At 40.2% G+C, this 18,690-nt stretch overlaps 1 protein-coding gene across 1 annotated transcript; it reads right to left on the reverse strand.

The window, feature by feature from the left end:
• Positions 1–8,664: 8,664 nt before the first annotated feature.
• On the reverse strand, positions 8,665–14,917 carry LOC133888322 (uncharacterized). The gene is made up of 5 exons (XM_062328514.1): positions 14,646–14,917; positions 13,330–13,420; positions 12,785–12,847; positions 10,999–11,008; positions 8,665–8,927 (listed from the first exon to the last, which is right to left on the reverse strand). The coding sequence occupies exons 1-5, from the start codon at positions 14,915–14,917 to the stop codon at positions 8,665–8,667; spliced, it is 699 nt and encodes a 232-aa protein (XP_062184498.1).
• Positions 14,918–18,690: the final 3,773 nt, after the last annotated feature.

The following is an 18,690-nucleotide window of genomic DNA, read 5'->3' on the forward strand; positions in this document are numbered from 1 at the left end:
GGAACTCGAACTCCTTAAGATCAATGTACCCGACAAGTCTGTGGCTAGAGGTATCGTTGTCAAGTTACCTCCTTCATGAAGAAACTTTGCCACTGTTCTAAAGCACAAGAGACAAGATATTAATGTTGAGAGTTTGATCGCATCTCTTATTGAGGAGAAAGCTCGAGCTAAGGATGTGAGTCTAAAAGGAGGTGAGGGACAGATTAACGCTAATATGGTGCAAAAACCCTTCCACAACAAGAACAAAGGGAAAGATAATAAGCCAAATAAAACTACCACCTTCAAGAAGAAGAAGATGAACACAGCAAAACTGTCTTGCTTTGTGTGCGGTGAGATTGGATATTTCGCCAAGGATTATTCAGACCGCAAGGGAAAAAAGGCTCCACAAAAGCAGAACTCAAATATTGCTAATGTGGTGACCATTGGTGAAACTGGAAATAGAGCTGCACGGTATGAAAATTTACCTTCAGTGTTTTAAGTATTTCAGTCTACTAATTGGTGGATTGATACAAGGACCAGTGTTCATGTGTGTGTTGACAACTCAATGTTCTCTTCTTGTCATGTCGTCTTTGATTCTTCCATCCTAATGGGGAATGGGTCACATGCTTCTGTTTATGGTGTTGACACGGTAGATTTGAAGCTTACTTCGGGAAAGATCGTGCAGCTGAGAAACATGCAGCATGTCCTTACAGTGAACAAGAATCTAGTTAGCGGCTACCTTCTTTGTAGAGACAGGTTTAAGTTGGTGTTAGAGTCTAATAAAGTAGTAGTATCAATGCATGGACAATTTATTGGTAAAGGCTATGAGTGCGGAGGCATGTTCCGTTCTCCCTTTCTGATTTCAGCAATAAGTATGTGAACCATATTTGTGGCAATGCTAATGATGATGCTAGTGTTTGGCATTTGCGGTTATGTCATTTGAATTTTGGTTCTATGACTCGACTTTCCAGCATGAGTTTAATTCCAAATTTTTCCATGGTCAAAGGTTCTAAGTGTCATAGTTGTGTGCAATCAAAACAACCTCATAAGCCCTACAAGGCAGTCGAGGAGAGAAATTTGGCACCTTTAGAACTCATACATTCAGATCTGTGTGAAATGAATGGTGTGTTGATGAAGGGTGAAAAAAGATATTTTATGATTTTGATTGATAATGCGACTAGATATTGCTATGTTTATTTGTTGAAAACGAAATATGAGGCTCTAGATCACATTAAAATCTGTAAGGCAGAAGTTGAGAATCAACTAGAGAGAAATATCAAAAGAATTAGGATGGATCGTGGTGGAGAGTATTTCTTTAGTGATTTCAATTTATTTTGTGAGAAATATGGGATTATTCATGAGAGGATGCCTCCATATTCAACCTAATCAAATAGGGTTGCCGAAAGGAAGAACCGCACATTGACTGACTTGGTTATTGCCATGTTAGACACTAAGGGATTATCTAAGGCATGGTGGCGGAGGCCCTGTTGACTTTATGTCATGTCCTGAATATGGATAAGGAGAAAACCCCATATGAAGAACGGGAAGGGAGAAAGCCATCACTTTCTTATTTGCACACTTGGGAATGCTTGGCGAAAGTCAATGTACCAATAACTAAAAAGTGCAAGCTCGGACCTAAAACAGTGGATTGTGTCTTTCTGGGATATGCTCATCGGAGCATTGCTTATAGATTTTTAGTGGTTAAATCTGAGGTACCTGGCGTGCATGTCGATAGAATGATGCAGTCTTGTGATGCAATGTTTTTTGAGCTCATATTTCCTATAAAAGATTTACATAGCATGTCTAGACTATCTTATGATATAATCTCTGAACCTACTCCATCTCTTGAGATTATTGAACAAGTACATGAGCAAGATCCTGAGGAGGATGATAGTGAAGCTCCTAGGAGGAGTAAGAGACAAAGGATTGCAAAGTCTTTGGTGATGATTTCACTGTGTACCTTGTAGATGACACTCCCAAGTCTATTTTAGAAACATTTGCATCTCCAGACGCAGACTACTGGAATGAGGCTGTACGGAGCGAAATGGATTCTATCCTCGCAAAAGGAACTTGGGAGGTCACAGAACGACCTTATGGATGCAAACCTGTGGGTTGCAAGTGGGTGTTCAAGAAGAAGCTTAGGCCCGACGATACTATTAAAAAGTACAAAGCTCGGCTTGTGGCCAAGGGTTATACCCAAAAGGTAGGTGAAGACTTGTTTGATACTTATTTACCTGTTGCGAGATTGACTACTATCTGAGTGCTACTTTCCTTGGCTGCCTCACATGGTCTTATCGTTCATCAGATGGACGTTAAGACAGCTTTTCTTAATGGAGAGTTGGACGAAGAAATTTATATGGAACAACCTGATTGGTTTGTAGTAAAAGGTCAAGAAGGTATGGTGTGTAAGTTGTTAAAGTCCTTGTATGGCCTTAAACAAGCTCATAAATAATGGAATGAGAAGTTCGATAGAACTTTAACATTGGCAGGCTTTTTGGTGAATGAGGCAGATAAATATGTGTACTATCGCCATGGTGGGGGTGAGGGAGTTTTATTGTGCTTGTATGTTGATGACATACTGATATTTAGGACAAACCTTGACGTGGTTAATGAGGTCAAGTCTTTCTTATCTCAAAGCTTTGATATGAAAGATCTGGGTGAGACTAATGTAATCTTAAACATCAAGTTAATCAAAGGAGAGAATGAGATTACTCTTACACAATCTCATTATGTTGAGAAGGTCTTGAGCCACTTTGGCTACCAGGACAGCAAGCCTTCTCCATCACCTTATGATCCTAGTGTGATACTTCGAAAGAATAAGAAAAGTGGCGGGGACCAACTAAGATACTCTCAGATTATTGGATCACTCATGTACCTAGTTGGTGTTACAAGGCCTGACATCTCATTTGTTGTGAGCAAATTGAGTCGCTTTACTTCTAACCTGGGTGATGAACATTAGTGTGCGCTTGAACGAGTCATGCGTTATTTGCTTGGTACTATGAGTTATGGTCTTCACTATTCCGGGTACCCATCAGCACTAGAGGGTTATAGTGATTCAAACTGGATATCTGATGCTGATGAGATTTACGTCACAAGTGGATATGTATTCACTCTAGGTGGTGCTACTGTGTCATGGAGGTCTTGCAAACAGACCATCTTGACGAGGTCAACTATGGAAGTAGAACTCACTGCATTAGACACAGTCACTATTGAGGCAGAATGGCTGCGTAAGTTGTTGATGGACTTACCTGTGGTTGAGAAACCGATACCGACTATCCTTATGAACTGTGATGATCAGATGGTTATTATCAAAGTAAACTGTTCTAAGGATAATGACAATTTCTCAAGGCACGTAAAGAGACGATTGAAGTCTGTCAGGAAATTGAGAAACTCCGGAGTGATAACCTTGGATTATATCCAAACGGCTAAGAACCTAACAGATCCCTTTACAAAGAGACTATCACGGAGTGTGATAGATAATGTATCGAAGGAGATGGGTATGAGACCCATGTGAGTTATACCATAGTGGTAATCCAACCTATGTGATCGAAGATCCCGTGAATTAGGACCTGGGAAGAACAAGCTATTGGTCTAACTAGAGGAGAGTACCTTTGTTGTTTGACCCACTAGAGTGAAGATGCAATACTCTTAGATATCTGTAAGGCAGGTTGGCTAATGCCTTAATGTGTTATGTTGGCTTTAAGTAGCAAAGATGCTGATCTACAGGACATTCTTAAAAGAATACACCTATATGAGTCTGACTGTTGGTCGCAGTCTATGAAATTTGGGTGATCTCTAGTAAACTCATGAAGAGACCATGGAGTAGGACTTATATGCTCCACCCGCGGGGTAGTCTACTGGCAGCCAAGTATCAGTTATGTCTTTAAGTGAAACTTGTTTGCACAAAACTTGCAATTCAAGGTATAGTCCATTGTTCAAGTTGTGAATGAGTGTAGCTTGATGTTCTAGGTGAATGTTCAACTTAAAAGTCTCCACTGAAATACTGGTATATCAAACAACAGTTGAAAACTGGTAATTCTCTATGTGACTTTGAGGTCTGGTGGGGGATTGTTAGAATTATTGAGACCGACCCATGTAATAATTCCTAATGAATCTCAAAGGCCCATATTGTGAAGGGTGGCCCATATTGAGGCCCACCCTTTATTAGTACCATATTGCTAATGAAAGTGGAGGTGGGGATTTTCCCCTATATATATGCAAGGACTTCCACCTCTTTAAAAACACGTACAACATAAACTGCTAATTGAGAGTAGCCTTAAAATTGAGAACGCTCTCATTTAGTGAGTCTATATAAGAGTTAGGGTTTTGCCTCTTTCTCTTTCTATTGTGCTGCCAATGTAGTCTACTCCATCCTGGCGTCGGCGTGCACCGGCAACCGGGAGAGCAGGTCTCTGAAACCCTCGCTCTTGAGACCTTGCACCGGGAGAGGCCGAATAAGGTTTTTGGAAAGCGCTCCGCGCGACTGCTCAAGTTCTTCACCATGGCTCATTTTCTTGGTCGCTTGGGCGCTGTCCGCTATCATCGTCAACAATTTTGGCGCATCGTTAGCAAGATCGATCGTGCCATGAACAAAGTGCAACCAGCATCTTCAGTAATCTTCACCACACAGGATCAGTACGTAAAAATCATGTTTCTCTAGTCATATGTAGTGATTTCGTACACATGTCTAGATTATGCTCTGATGATATAATCATATCGGTTTATCAATATCTGCTTATGAATTATTTATAGATTAAATTAAACCTAAAAGTACCTTATATTCCATCAAATGTGGCTTCTAAGGAGGTAGAAAAGGCTTCACAACTTTTACACCAAATTCTAGACGATGTGTTTCTTGTTGCCACATATCTCATCAATCAAACACCTAGCAGTACTCCGCACCTTTAAAATGCTTATTTCACCAAAAATCTGATTATTCAGTTCTTCAAATTTTTGGATGTATTTATTGGTCTAACATGCATCTTTATATTTCTCGGAAGCTCCAATTTCGCTCGAAGAAATGTTTCTTTATAAAGGTTCTAAGTATCTCGATATTGCTTCTGGTCGGGTCTATATCTCACACAAAGTTGTCTTTGACGAAAATATTTATCCCTTTAAAAAATTGAATCCAAATGCTAGTACTTTGCTTAGATCTAAAATCCTTCTTCTACCTTCTCAGCCTTTGAATCCTACTGACTGGGGGGGGGTGTTCGATCTAATAGTCAATTGATTAGTGTTCCTGCAAAAGATGTTGAAAATTCTAACAGTTATGTTCAGAACAGTGATTTTTCTTTGTAGCAGCGTGGACATTCTATGCGGAGCGTCGATTCCCATGAAGACTTTTCCGCTGGCGCTGAAACCGGTGATGGGGTCCTGTTGGAATCGGCGCCGAATCTGCTGTCCCCGGGCGATGCTACGCAGCATGCTGCTCTGCCGAGTCCGTCCGGTGTTGACGCGCGGCGGGCAGAGCAGATGGCTCCGTTCGGCGCGGCGGGCAGAGCCGCTGACGCGTGGCTGGAAGGGCCGAGAGCCCGCCAGGGAGCTGGCGTCTCCAGGACATGCGCCTGTCACGTCTGCTCTGCCCAGCAGGAGACTGGCGCGCCTCATTATTCAACAGGATTTGCGCCCGAGGTGGATACGGGTGTTAATTTGGGTGATGATTCAATTACTTCTGATGATGCTCCAACCAACTCCGTTTTCCAGCAGGATCGTCCTCGCACCCGTCCACAAACACTACTGAAAAACAGAAAAAAATATTATATAAATGATAGGTTATAATATAAACTGTCACTTATAATAAATAATAGATTATAGTTGTGATTTGTCACTAATACTGGTCATTGGTGATGGATGAAAACTTGACCCGTTATCAATGACGACTCATCACTCACAAGTCATCTGTCATTTATAATAAAAGTAATGGATCATAGTTGTGACCTGTCACTAATACTAGTTATTAGTGACGGATGAAAACTTGATCCGTCATCAATGACGACTCACCACTCACGGGTCATCGTAAGCAGGTCATTGGTGATAGGTCAAGTTTTAACCTGTCACCAATGACTAACTCATCAGTGATGGGTCTCATAGGTCTGTCATAAGTGACGGATCAAGTTATGACCCGTCACTAATTATGTTATTCAAAAATACAGAAAATAATTCAAATATTAAAAAAAATATTTTTATTTTATTTTTCTCTTATTTTTTTCTCACTTCAGAAGTATTAGAATATGAATCATTATACATTTCTGCTCAAATTTGATGTAAGGGGTAACGGCTATGGAGACAAACGCTAGTTCCAAAAATAGTGCAGAAACTTTCGGAGGCGAGAACTAAATCTTCTAAGCTGTTTTAGGCCTCGAAAATTTTTCCAAACCCGACAAAGTTGGAGAGAAACGGATGTAACTTTTTCTGTAGATATCTGTAGAGTCAAAAAACGTCGAAATCAGAGTCCGTATGCAAAAGTTATGACCATTTAATCGAAGGCACTCCGAATCAACTGGTTTTTATGTCTATTGTAAAATTAACATTGGTGACGGGTCATAACTTTGACCCGTCACTTATGACTTGTAATAAGTAACGGGTCATAGTTGTGACTCGTCATTTATGATTCTCGGCAAAATAGTTAAAAGGATCTTTTATCCGAGTCCCTTCAGGATGCGCGCGAGGGGCTGTCGCCAGTTCGATTCCCACGGAACGCACATTCTAAAAACTGCCTGATAAATAGGTAGAGACACGTGGCTAGTGGTGATAGGCCTGAGTTGGATTGGTTTGGGTGAAAAATATTTTTTTAACCTTTTTTTGCGTCCAAAAAGCACAAAAACCGTATATCAATCATAAGTGACGGATCACAAACAAGTCATAAGCCATCACCAATGACCTTAATAAATGACGGGTCAAGTTTTAACCCGTCACTAATAACCTTATTGGTGACGGATCCTTACCCGTCACTTATTACATATCATCAGTGACGCGTTCAGGGTGATGGATGCAGGACCCATCATCCATAATAGTTATGACCTGCCACCCTTGTCATTTTTCATGTAGTGAAAGTAGTATACGGAAGCCAAATGTCTATACTGATGGAGGTATGGCCTGAAACCGATGAACCTTAGAATTTACAAGAAATTTTAAGTAGTGATTTCTGAAAAGATGTAATGGATACTGAATATACGACACTAGTTAGAAATAAAATTTGGCACTTAGTACCGTAAAAAATATGGAGAAATATTATTGATTGAAAATGGATTTACAAAATAAAGAGAAAGATAGATATTACTGTTGATAGGTATAAGACTAGACTAGTCGCAATGGGATTTAAACAGTGATATGGTATTGACTACCAGGACACTTTCAATTATGTAGTTAAAGCTATTACTATTAGACTCATTTTTTCTATTGCAGTATCTAAAGGATACAGTCTTCGATAGTAAGATGCATAGAACACTTTTCTTCATGGTGCTTTAGAAGAGGAAGTGTATATAAGGCAACAATCAAGTTATGAAGATAAATCCATACCAAATTATATATGCAAGTTGGACAAAGTATTGCATGAACTAAAGCAGGCTCCTATAGCGTGGTACTCAAGGTTAAGTATGAAGTTACAAGATCTGAGGTTCTCCATCCAAGGCTAACACTTCTTTATTCTTTTATATTAAAGGTGCTATTATAATATCCCTGCTCATATATGTTAATGATATAATTTTAGCTAGCACTTCCAAGAAGCAACTATAGCTCTACTCCAGGATCTTAAGATTGAATTTGCACTCAAGGATCTAGCTGATCTAAATTACTTCTTGGGAATTGAAGTACATGAAGGCATTTTATTGAAATAGGAAAAATATACTTTGGAACTACTGAAATGAGTTGGAATTATGAATTGCAAGTCGATTGCGACACCACTGTCTGTAACATAGAAGTTGTCTGCCTATGAAGGAGATGTGTTAGGTCCTGAGGATGCAACACGATACAGAAGCATTATTGGTGCTCTACAATATCTAACCCTGACACGATATGATATTGCCTTTACAGCTAACAAAGTTTGTCAGTATTTGCATTCACCTACTACTCTGCATTGGATAGCGGTTAAGAGAATTTTGAGATAATGAGATATACAGTGGGCCTGCGAATTGTCCTATCGCCCTCTATGCCGGTAAGTGTTTTATCTGATGCAGACTGATCTAGATGTTCAGATGATAGGAGATCAACTGGATGTTTTGCTATGTTTCTTGAAACAAATCTTATATCTTGGAGTGCACGAAAGCAACCAACTGGTACTACTACAGAAAAGGTCATCACTGCTGGTTCAAAATTGACATCACTGCCGGTTTTTAAACTGGCAGTGAATAAGCAGCAATGATATGATTATCACTGCAGGTTGCAGAATCAACAGTGATGTACCTATCACTACCGGATTGTAACACGAACAAACAGTGATACAGTCTATCACTGACGGTTCTTGATCTCATTCTACTCAATTTATATACTTATCACTACTGGTTCCCTCTACGAACCGGCAATATTACTTAATCCAGGACAAAAAATAAAAAATGAAACATTCATGCATTAATTTAAATGATATTAGCATTACTAATGATTATATTAATATAGTTTGTACTGATTACAACAAAAGCAGCTCTCATGCAGACGACAACGCAAAAATCGTAACGTGCGCAAAATCCCTAATCACGCATCGACTAACCTAGCTAACTCGTCGTGCTTGAGTTGAAACTCGACCCACGAATGGAAGTTTGCAGCCTCATCACCGTCCTCGTCGCCGCCATCGTCACTGATGTCGTCCTCATCGTCGTCGTAGCTATCGTCGTCATTGTCGCCGCTATCATCAGCATCGGTGTCGGTGTCGTCTTCCTCGTTCTCCTCCGATGAGCTCGTCTGGGCCTTCTTGGCCCTCGTTGGCTCATTGATGAATGCGTTCCACACCTTGTCGTCTGACGAGGGTGATCCCGGTGAAATACTAGAATCAGAGGTGTGGGCGCCTCGTCTGGCGGGGCCATCTCTTCCTCAGATGAGGACGCGGGTGTGGGAGGCTTCCTCAAAGAAGGCGGTGGAGGCGGCAACAGATCTATGTGGATGGCGCGGGAGGTGGAGGTGGCCGGCGGTGGGGGAGAGAGAGAGAGAGAGAGAGAGAGAGAGAGAGAGAGAGAGAGAGAGAGAGAGAGAGAGAGAGAGAGAGAGCAGGGTGATAGAGCGAGCATGAGGAGCGCTCACATTTAAAGTCACGCACATGAAGATGTATGGATTTTTAAGTATCATTGCTGGTTCGTAAACACAGTCGGTAGTAATAGCAATTATCACTGCTGATTATTAAAGACACATCTTTTGACGGGCTAATATTACTACCGGTTCTTAGCTTAAACCGATAGTGATAATTTAAATATCACTGTCGATTCATATTACGAACCGGTAGAGTTAATCACTATCACTACCAATTCTGACTCGGCTTTTTATGTGCGACTGAAGCTTACATGTTATCACTGATGGTTATTTTTAAATCGACGGTGAAGAAGGGCACAGACGACCCTTTCTGTGGCAGTGCATGTTAAGATCAAGTATAGAAGCAGAGTAGAAAGCTTTAGCTAATGCAACAGCTAAAGTTATGTGGGTACAAACACTGCTTAATGAATTAAGAATTCAGTATCATAGGGTAGCCCGGTTATGGTGTGATAACATTGGCGTAACATATCTTTCAGCTAATTCTGTTTTTATGCAAGAACTAAACACATTGAGGTAGATTATCATTTTATCAGAGAAATACAATTTATGCCAACAGGAGATCAAGTGATAGATGGATTCACCAAGCCGTTATCAGCTCGAGGCTTAGAAGAGTTTAAACATAATCTGAACTTAGGTAAGTTATGATTGAGGGGAAATATTAGAGATAACAGATATAATTTGGTGTGTATTTGAGTTAGAGACGGATATGGCTTGTAGAGATAGACTTGGTTCAAACCGTATGTTTCTAGATAGAGATAGTTCTGGACTCGGTTTGAACCATGTTCGTGTGTACTCGTAGCTGCTGTATCCGACTTGAATCCTGTAACCTTGCCGCACTTGGCCGGCCTATATTAATATGCAAACGCGGCCTCTAAGGTGGTAGAAAACGCTTCACAACTTTTACATCAAAAACAAAACAATATATGTTTGCAACTTGCAAAGAAGGCCCGTGGCCTGCTTGCATTTAGGAGCTTGACCAGAAGGTCACACGGAAAGGGGCCTGCTACACTCACCAGACCTCGTTCGCCCCACTCAGGCAGACGATATATTATGATGAAAGCCCATCTCTGTCAGGACTTGAGTTCAGGAATATTTAATTTATCACCGTTGATCACTCTATTCAATCACATGTACGCATCACTTGATGTTGCTAAGTGCATGATAACCGGTCTTAGGTACTTAGCTGATCCCAACGTAAGTAAGTAGTCATTAGAGTTATAAAATTATTTTAACGTAGGGCATGGAGGAATTGAGCCTAACTCATGTACGTGCTGAGTTCTCTTTCAACTCAAGAATTTGGTTACTTATTTATTTTTAAAAAATCACGTGATTTCTCGAGGTTGGTCCATTTCTTCTTAACATAGGGCATGGTGCCATCTATCATTACATAAATTCAAAATCAAAACATGAATTATGCTGTTAGGAGAAACAAAGAGGACAAATTTCATTATGCAATGAAGCGGTCCCTGTTTTAGCAGTTCCTTGAAGGGTGGGGGGGGGGGGGGTATGTATGGGGGTGATGCTAAAGCGAGCTGACAAACTGTTCAACCAAAAATCTTAGAGGGAGTAAAATAGATGTTTCTCTTTTAAAAAGTATACACCTTAGTTGTTTTTCGTTATTTTGATGATGTACCTACGGAAGCATGATACCAGCAATGTGAAACTAATGCTTCATTATATATATTGGTTTAGTAATAAGTCCAGCAATAAGTCCGAAAATTGCAGTTCTCAACTTTGATGAAGCACGGTATGTACACATGTCACATCACAGCTTTGGTACCGTACCTTTCTTTACCTGCAAAACAGAAGGAAAAAGGGATAAAAGAGTGCTGAGGAGAATCTTCAGAAAATAATATATACATCTCAGAAAGTAGTATATATTTCAGTTATAACAAGATCAACTATATAAATTTCTGAGAGTACAAACTAATTTTCCTATATATATCTCTCTCGGGAAGTACCAAGAATTATAACTTATGAGGTACCAAAATCTAGGTACCATTTTCTTTTAGATGTCTAGGTACCAAATTTTGTAGGTAGAATTTGATGGGACCTTCCTATGACCATAGAAACATACCGAAATTTAGTACCTATGTATCAAAATTCGATACCTCTCTAGTTATAATTTTTGGTACCTCCCAAGGATGATAAAAAGGCTCAGTGAATTAACATGAAAGGGCGCATTGTTATGTAGAAGAGATACAGGCTCCGTAGGAGCCAGAACTTAGTAATTAATAAGATACATACATAAAGATAGATATATAGTTGGTAGATAGATAAAGATATATACATACATCATATCATATATGATAAATGAATGAATGATAGCGGATGTGGATGGGTGTAGCGGCTTGGGGACTCGATCGATCAGGAAAGTTAGAAAGAAAAAGGAAAGAAGACCGAACGGCAACACAGGGGCCATGTAACTGATCCACCCCACGCGCGCATGCACCTATACCTTTTGGATTCTCGATCTGGGTCCAGGCGCCTGGTGAGGCTCCGCTTGATCTGTGTGTGTGTGCCCGGCCCTTCCCTCCCTGATCGAATCAAATATGAGGCGACCGATGGATGGAGAGCCTCCCTTGTGCATGCCTGGCTCTATCATATCGATCGACGTAGTATTCAGCTGAGGATCGAATGGAGATAGATAGACCAATAGCTTTGTGGAAAGCAAAAATTCAAAGGTAGGCACCGGGCAGGGCCATCGATTCCGGGCCTCTCCTCATGCATCTCCCACTTTGCCTCACCTTTATTTGTGTCACCATCGACATAGCCATCAAGGCCTGGAATATGCATGCCTATCCGGTCGAGCGTCACCGCCTCTCTGTCGCCACCAGGGAACTCCGCTACCCAAAGTTATAATTCTCTATCTGAATTGTCCACCAACAATGTCTTGCGCCGAGAACGATTGAAAAGGTCGACCTAGCTAGAACCCACAGATGTGAAACTCAAAAAGGAAACTTCCCTTCTTATTCAGCATCCATGAACCTTCTTCCTCGTCGTTTGCAGAAAATAACATTTACTTTAAAACAATTTAAAAGCAAAAAAATAGTTACCATCTCTTCCGTCTTACGGTAAATTTCCACTTTAATGCTACCTATGTCAATAGTACTCACCTTATGACATAATTTAAAACTGCACTAATTTCTATAATTTGGAGGTTATTCGGTTAATAGGTTAGCAGTACATCTACTTTTAAGAGCAAAATGACTCATAAGTTAGGTTCAAAGAATAGGAATTAATGGCAGTGTCTATTTGATACATTCGGTTTAAGACTAAGTTGAGAACAAATCAAAGACGAATTGATTAACCCGTCTTTCGGTCGCTATAAGAGCCTTCACATCCATGATGATGCTAGAATCCAAATCCGCAGAAACTGAAGGAGATATGCATTCTGTATAACATTTTTTTTTCTTTTTTATTAACCATTACCTAGGACCTAGGTACAGTATTGTTCAATACTTTCCCATTAATTAATTTGATGTAATAAACAAAATTACCAGACTGTTGTGAGTTTAAAAAATCCAGCAGATAGAACGATCACATATGCCGTGGTTTATCGGAACATTACCTGGGAGGCGAGGGCAGTGGCCAGAACGGTGAGCAGGCTGTACGAGACGCCCCCCGTGGCAGCCTCAATCCAATGAGAGGTTTACTTTTTCAACATACTGGCGACAAATTGTATGCCGATCTCCTGAAGCCTGCAGTGAAGACAATGCTACCAATAGTTCAGTTAAAATTTGAAACAGTGTTTGTGCATTTTTTTAGAACACATCATTTATGCTATATAAACACTACCCTGCAAGAGATTACCGCCATCCAGTATACGTGCAAAACATATCTTTCACTGGAAGTGTGAATCGGAAACTTTTATTACCCGCAATAGTTATGACACACTTATCAATTTCCTTAAAATCAATCATAAACACTTGATCCATCCCTGGATACTCTACAGGAATGAACTTATACCTGATGGAAAACTAAAGATGTCAGCTCTAACAAACAATAGATCATCAAATATTCAAATCACAAAATATCTATGCTGAATTGTAATATCCATCTTTGCTACTGCAGATTGGTCCACTCAAAATTGACAGGCTGGATTTCAGTGATTACCATTTCTTCAATGCTCATGTAAGTACAGCCATTGCTTTTCCTCTTTTCACTATTTCTAACTGAAATGTTCCGCACAAACAAATCAAGATACCTATTTTCAGAATGAGACTTAAATCGAAAGGCACACCGATGCATAGTCCAACATGTATAAATGCCTTTTCTTGCATATGGGGCTGCAACATATCTGAACCACTTATTGCAATAATGCATCAAGTTATTTTTATTCTCAACCAAACTATGAATTCAATTTTAAAGGATCAACTCAGCTTGCCAAGTTGTCTCAACAGACTGATGAACTAAGCCTAAATCTTCCGCTTGAGACAAACAAAAGTATAAACTGGTTAGTGCACTAACTAATCATTTAGAACATCTAAGACACCTTCCAGAGAAACTTTATGGAACAATATGAACCAAGGTCCAGTGTTCATGCAGCACATATAAGTTTCCTTCTACAATTACACGGCCAATATAAACCAAGGTATCCGAAACAACAGTGGCAATGGTGGCTGTGATTGCACGATCTCAATCCAACGACCATCATCTTCTTGTCGACGTGGTGCAATGAGGGGGCAAGAAATCGAGGAGATTTAGAGTTTGAAGATACCTGCTAAGGTTTCACCGCCACATGAATATACCTCAACAACGAATGGCCCCTCTTGCGCAAATGAAAATCTGAAAGTACACCCTTCTGTTCCATACAACCAAATAGTCTACATAATATTGATAGTAAAGCAAATTAATTGGCTAGACTCGTCCCATACCAGACTAGTGGTTGTACTGTTAACTTGACAAACACTACTACATAAAGAGTTATCACTGCTAGTTCAACTGCATTACTACCGGTTTTGAACAGGCAGTGATTAAGCGGTAGTGTTAATCATGGATTATCACAGTCGGCTCAAGAACCGGCACTGATAATAAGTATCACTGCATATATTCTTGAGCCCAATCTATCGATTGATATACTTATCATTGTTGTTTCCAGCTACCAACCAGCAATGATACTCAATCTTATGGGAAAAATTAAAATTTAAACAGACAGGTAATAACAATATCGAGCTTTATATTACTAATATCCATAATTACTGGTTTAGATCATACTAATAATTAATTAAGTCACTAATAATTACTAAACTCCAGAATTACTGGGTAGTCACTGTACACCAAAAACAAAAGACACGGCCGCCACGCAAAAGAACCCTAAAACCATCACGCACGTCGTCTATCATGGCCACTCTGGGTTGGCCATGATTGCAAAGGAGTAGTCATCGTTGTCATCTCCGCCGCCGTCCTCCTTCTCGGCGTTGGCCTCCTACTCTTCGTCCTCATCCTCGACCTCGTCTGAACTGCTCCCAAACCTCTTCGCCTTCGGCTTGTCGATGAAGTAGTCTGAAACATCATCCTCGGAGGGGGACTCTGTCGATCCGCATAGCTTGGACTGCGCCTTGTCCAAGCTCTCTAGTGGTGCCAGAGCCTCGTCATTGGATGAAGGCGTGAGGTTGGGTGGTGTGGCCAGAGCAGGAGATGGTGGTGGTGGAGGGGGTGGTGCAGTGGTGGCTAGAGCAGGAGATGATGGTGGAGTGTTCATTGCGGGAGAGGGGGCGGCGACAATGGTAGTGGCGGCGACGACGATGGTAGAGGGGATACGGCGGAAGAGAGTAGTGCGCACATGTGAAAGCAAGAGTGAGCGATCGACGCCAGAGATAAATTTAAAGCCGTTCAGGAGAAGCCGAGCGGGCGGGGGCTGGAAGCCGTACGGTTTTTGAGCTATCACTCCGGTTCATAATTACAACCAAGAGTGATAGCCATTATCACTACCGATTATTAACGGTACATCTTTTTATGAGCTGGTATCACTCTTGGTTCATAACAAGAACTGGCAGTGATAATTACTATTATTGTCGGTTCTTGTTGCATCGGCTTTTTATGTGCCCCATGAGATTATAAACCGGCAGTGATAAATTATCACTGCCAGTTATAATAGTACCAGAAGTGATAATTGGGCACGAATGACCCTTTCTATAGTAGTGAAAGATCACTCCATGAACAGGTCTTTAGATTTGAGTAAGACTACCACAACCCAACCGTATAATCTGTACCGGCCCCATCAAACTACCTGCTCAAATCCTAATTCCATGTTGCTACAAAAATTAGATTATCATCTTTTATCATTGTTGCATAGGACCATTATCATATTTCCTAGAGCCATTATCATGATCACCATCCACAAGCAAGGCTAAGCATCATCTACCCTTCCAAACTATAACCATGACGACTAGGATGATAAGGGAAAACTAGGGTAAAGCATAACTCTTGGGATTCACAACAATATTATTAGCATGCATGTTTGTAAAACAAAATATTTTAAAAACTTGGATCAATATGGTCAAGGAGAAAACTTGCCTTCACAAAACTTAGTTGTGTCTTCAAAGTCTTGGTCCTGAAGTCGTTCTAGCTCCTCTAGAACATTGGAGTCTACTCACAAACATAGGTAAAAATGCAACACATAAACACCAAGATCTAAAAAGAACCAAATAACACAGAACAATCATCATCACACGCAAGGTCACATTTCTCTGGAATTTTTGGCAAAAAAATAGGTCAAATCAAAGCTAAGGTTGACAAGTTATAGCTTCTGAAAGATTAAAATAGGATAAAAAGATTAACTATAGATGAAATTATGTGATTAGGTATTTTTCTAGAATTTTTTGGAGTAATCTATGATTTTCTAGGTTTTTCTAGCATTTTCTGGAATTTATTACCATTTATTTGAATTATAAACTATATAAACTTTAAACAAAATTAATAACATTGTTAAAACTATTTTCCAAATTCCTCCAATTTTTAGAAATATTTTTGTACTAAAAATGAATTATTACGTAATATATGTGAATTATGACGTTAGCAGATCATTAAAACAAATAAAAATAAAAAGAAACACTGACAGTGTATGGTGACTCAGCACAATCTACTGATGCGGCATGACACGTCGGTGTTTTCGCTTAGGTGGCGTGCTGACTCGGCTATCTGTCGTGGCATTGATGTAGTTAACGCCCGACTGATGGCGCCGTCAAGTTCATTAAATCCGACTCGTCGAAACGAGATCTGACGACTGTGATTGATCCTCATCAAACCGGTATGCATGATCTAATCACGATTGCTCAAAACAGATCAGACGGCTCACCTCGTTCGACGTCATCTCTAGTGTGAAGGTCGGCGGCGCTAAGAGATCCCGTGGTGGCACTCTCACCGAAGATGGTTAGAACCTCGTCACCGTGCTCCGTTTAGACCGACGAGCAGCGGAACAAGCCACGTGCTCAAGGCAAACATGTCTAGGCTCGATGTGGCTAGCGATGGTGAGCGGTGGGCTTGGGCTTCGGAGCTCGACGAGAACAGGTGTCGGTGGTGTTCTTGCCTTGGTGGCTTGGGCAAAAGGCGTGGGGTCGCTATTTATACTCGAGAGGCAGAGGGGAGACATAATTGAGTCGAACTCGATTTGCGGCGGGGGAGGGCATCCGAACTTGATTTCGTGATCCAAACACGCTCAGCCAGAGTTCATTTGGGCAAAAGCTCACCTATAGCACCTGTAATCTTTCCTCTTTGATCCGAGTTTGATCTCCATCCATATTGGCGCAAATTTGAAGTGATCCTATGCAGCCGACAGACTCTGTTTTGAGGTCATCTCCCATTCGGATTGGGATCGGCTGGATTCTTCGCGAGCTCTAGCTTCTAGATGTTTGGGTTTGCTATTGCTGGACTACAATAGAGAGACTAGAGCAAGACGAGGGAGGAGAAGGGGAGGGAGGCCAGTTCGGCTGAGCTGGCGCATACACATTGGCCGGCCCAGTAGAGAAAGAAGGTGGGGAGAGAAAAGCAAAAGAGAAGAAATGGACTGGGCCAGGAAGGAAGAGAAGGAAAGAGAGGTTGGGCCAGATTCGTTGAACTCGGCCCAATAAGGTTTTTATCCATTTTCAATTCTTTTCTTTCCTATTTCTTTTCCATGTATTTCTATACATACTCATATATATGAATATAACATAATTATATATATACTCATACTCATATATATATATATATGTATATATATATATGTATATATATATGTATGTATATGTATATATATATGTATGTATATGTATATATATATATGTATGTATATGTATATATATATGTATGTATATGTATATATATATGTATGTATATGTATATATATATGTATGTATATGTATATGTATATATATATGTATGTATATGTATATATATATGTATGTATATGTATATATATATATATATATATATATATATATATCTCCTAGGTTTTATTTAACTTGCAAAATTTTATTTTCTTTTATAAAATAAATTTTATTTCTCTCAGATTCTGAAATTTGGGCTGTTACACCAGCTTTAGCTTAGTGCGAGTTACCATGATAACACCCATTGGTTGGCATAGTGGCGACGTCAGTCCCTATCTTGGCATATGCCAAATTAGCACCACCCTTTTCTTAGCCACATGACCCTTTTCATACATACTTTTTTTTTTCTGTTTCAAATTCTCCCATGCGTAAACTTTGGCATGCTTCTCCTACTTAAATGAAAGAGCAGTGCTCCTGCTTGTTATTTCAAAAAACAATTCTCCCATGCGTGCTTATTATTAGCTACAATCGTCCTTTTCTTTTCTTTTAATTTTGACTTAATACCATGGTGATAATATGAAACTACTGTGGCCTGCCGACCTGCAGGTTATTATAGTTGATCATCATGCAGGTGACATAAACGGTGGATTAAATAGCAGGATGATTCAAATATGCATGCCTTGACCCCCGGTCAATTCTTTTTGTTCAGTTATTGCACCTTAGTGTTTGTCAGTTGGCCCCCGGTCAATCAATATGCAAATGCCCTCACTCCATGTCTCCTTCGCCTACCGTCCACGCGTGAGTGAAATAATGTACTCTGAGAATTTATGTGGTATTTTGTTTGAGTTCATATTGACGGTATCACAAAAATACAGTTTGTGTGGAAGCTGAGTAGGGGCGCGGGCCCTCGCTCATGGCCAGCGGTCAGCCTATTAAGGCAAGTAACCACCATTAGTTCCTCCGGCCAGTCAAAAAAATTATGTGCCCCCACTCATTGAGACCAAATGCATGTCAGTACCGACGAAAACCAAAGACATGCCTAGATAGTTTGTGTGACTTGGCATCCTAAATCATGTAGTAGAATAAGCATGCGGGCCTAAAGCAGTGTAATTTGTTTGCAAAGAACGTCACTTACTCACAGAAGAGCCAGCAATAATGTTCTAGCATTAGCTAGCTTTCCTTTTGTAAATTCGAAAATCTTTTTTTGAACAAGTAAATTCAAATTTAT

This window comes from Phragmites australis, chromosome 13 (genome assembly GCF_958298935.1).
Source record: "Phragmites australis chromosome 13, lpPhrAust1.1, whole genome shotgun sequence".
Lineage (NCBI taxonomy): Eukaryota > Viridiplantae > Streptophyta > Magnoliopsida > Poales > Poaceae > Phragmites > Phragmites australis.

Coding starts and splice junctions, on each gene's coding strand:
- LOC133888322 (XM_062328514.1), bottom strand. CDS start 14,917: ATGAACACTCCACCATCATCTCCTGCTCTAGCCACCACTGCACCACCC. Junction 13,421..14,645: donor GTCGAGGATGAGGACGAAGA/GTAGGAGGCCAA, acceptor TTCTGAAAATAG/GTATCTTGATTTGTTTGTGC. Junction 12,848..13,329: donor ACATGAGCATTGAAGAAATG/GTAATCACTGAA, acceptor CATTGGATTGAG/GCTGCCACGGGGGGCGTCTC.